At 65.3% G+C, this 790-nt stretch overlaps 1 protein-coding gene across 1 annotated transcript in view; it reads left to right on the forward strand.

Annotated features, from left to right (window-relative positions):
* CARS2 (cysteinyl-tRNA synthetase 2, mitochondrial (putative)) overlaps window positions 1-784 on the forward strand; it is a 19,858-nt gene extending 19,074 nt beyond the window's left edge. The window contains exons 16-17 of the mRNA XM_010831546.1: window positions 3-53; window positions 194-784. Coding sequence (XP_010829848.1) covers window positions 3-53; window positions 194-262 — 120 coding nt within the window. The 3' untranslated portion in view covers window positions 263-784. The remainder of the gene's footprint in view (window positions 1-2; window positions 54-193) is intronic.
* The last annotated feature ends 6 nt before the right edge of the window (window positions 785-790 follow it).

A 790-nucleotide genomic window follows, 5' to 3' on the forward strand; every position in this document is an offset into this window, starting at 1 on the left:
AGGCCTGCGACGCGCTACGCAGGGACCTGGCCGTCCATGGCATCAGCATCAAGGTGAGCGCTCTGCGGGGCCGGGTTCAGCTGGCGTCGCAGACGCTGGCGTCTCTCCCGGGAGCACACCCGCCCCCAGCTCGGGCCTGTCCTGAGCCCTGACACCTGCCCATCCACCCACCTGGCGCCGCCTGCCTCCCCAGGACAGGAGCGGCTCGTCCACATGGGAGCTGCTGGATCCGAGGACAGAAGACCCCAAACCCAGGAGTTGAGGACGGGGGAAGCGAGGCCATGGTCTCCTGCCACGGTTCTGCACCCTTTAAGTCACAGTAAACCTTCATGTGAAAGTTGCTGTTGTGGCTGTTTTCCCTTAAACCAAGCCGACACCACCCCAGAACCCCTTTGGTGTGAGCAGAGGTGCTGAAGGGTGGGTTTCCTTTCAGCACCGACGCAGTTCAGTGAGATCTCAGCCTGGAGACAGGACGGAAGCCCCACACGGGATCCTGGGGAGGGTGGGCAGGGCGACCCCGGCCCAGGATCACCTGGACCCTGCGTGAGGGGCAGTGTCGGCCTGGGTCTGTCAGTTTGCATGTGCTGGGTCTGGTGACAGTAACCCGTTCCCCAGGGAAGCATAGCAGAGGAAGCCCCCACAGGCACCCAGCTCCCACGCGCCGCGCTCCCTCAACACTGGTTCTTGGGGTACCAGCCCGAGCAGACGCCCTAGGGCCAGGGCTGTGAGGGTGTCAGTGGCGCGGTGGAAGCCGGCAGGGTGAGCAGGGACCGAGCTGGCCGGCGGCCTC

The sequence above is a fragment of the Bison bison genome, unplaced genomic scaffold, assembly GCF_000754665.1.
Source record: "Bison bison bison isolate TAMUID 2011002044 unplaced genomic scaffold, Bison_UMD1.0 scf7180017864527, whole genome shotgun sequence".
NCBI classification, from domain to species: domain Eukaryota; kingdom Metazoa; phylum Chordata; class Mammalia; order Artiodactyla; family Bovidae; genus Bison; species Bison bison.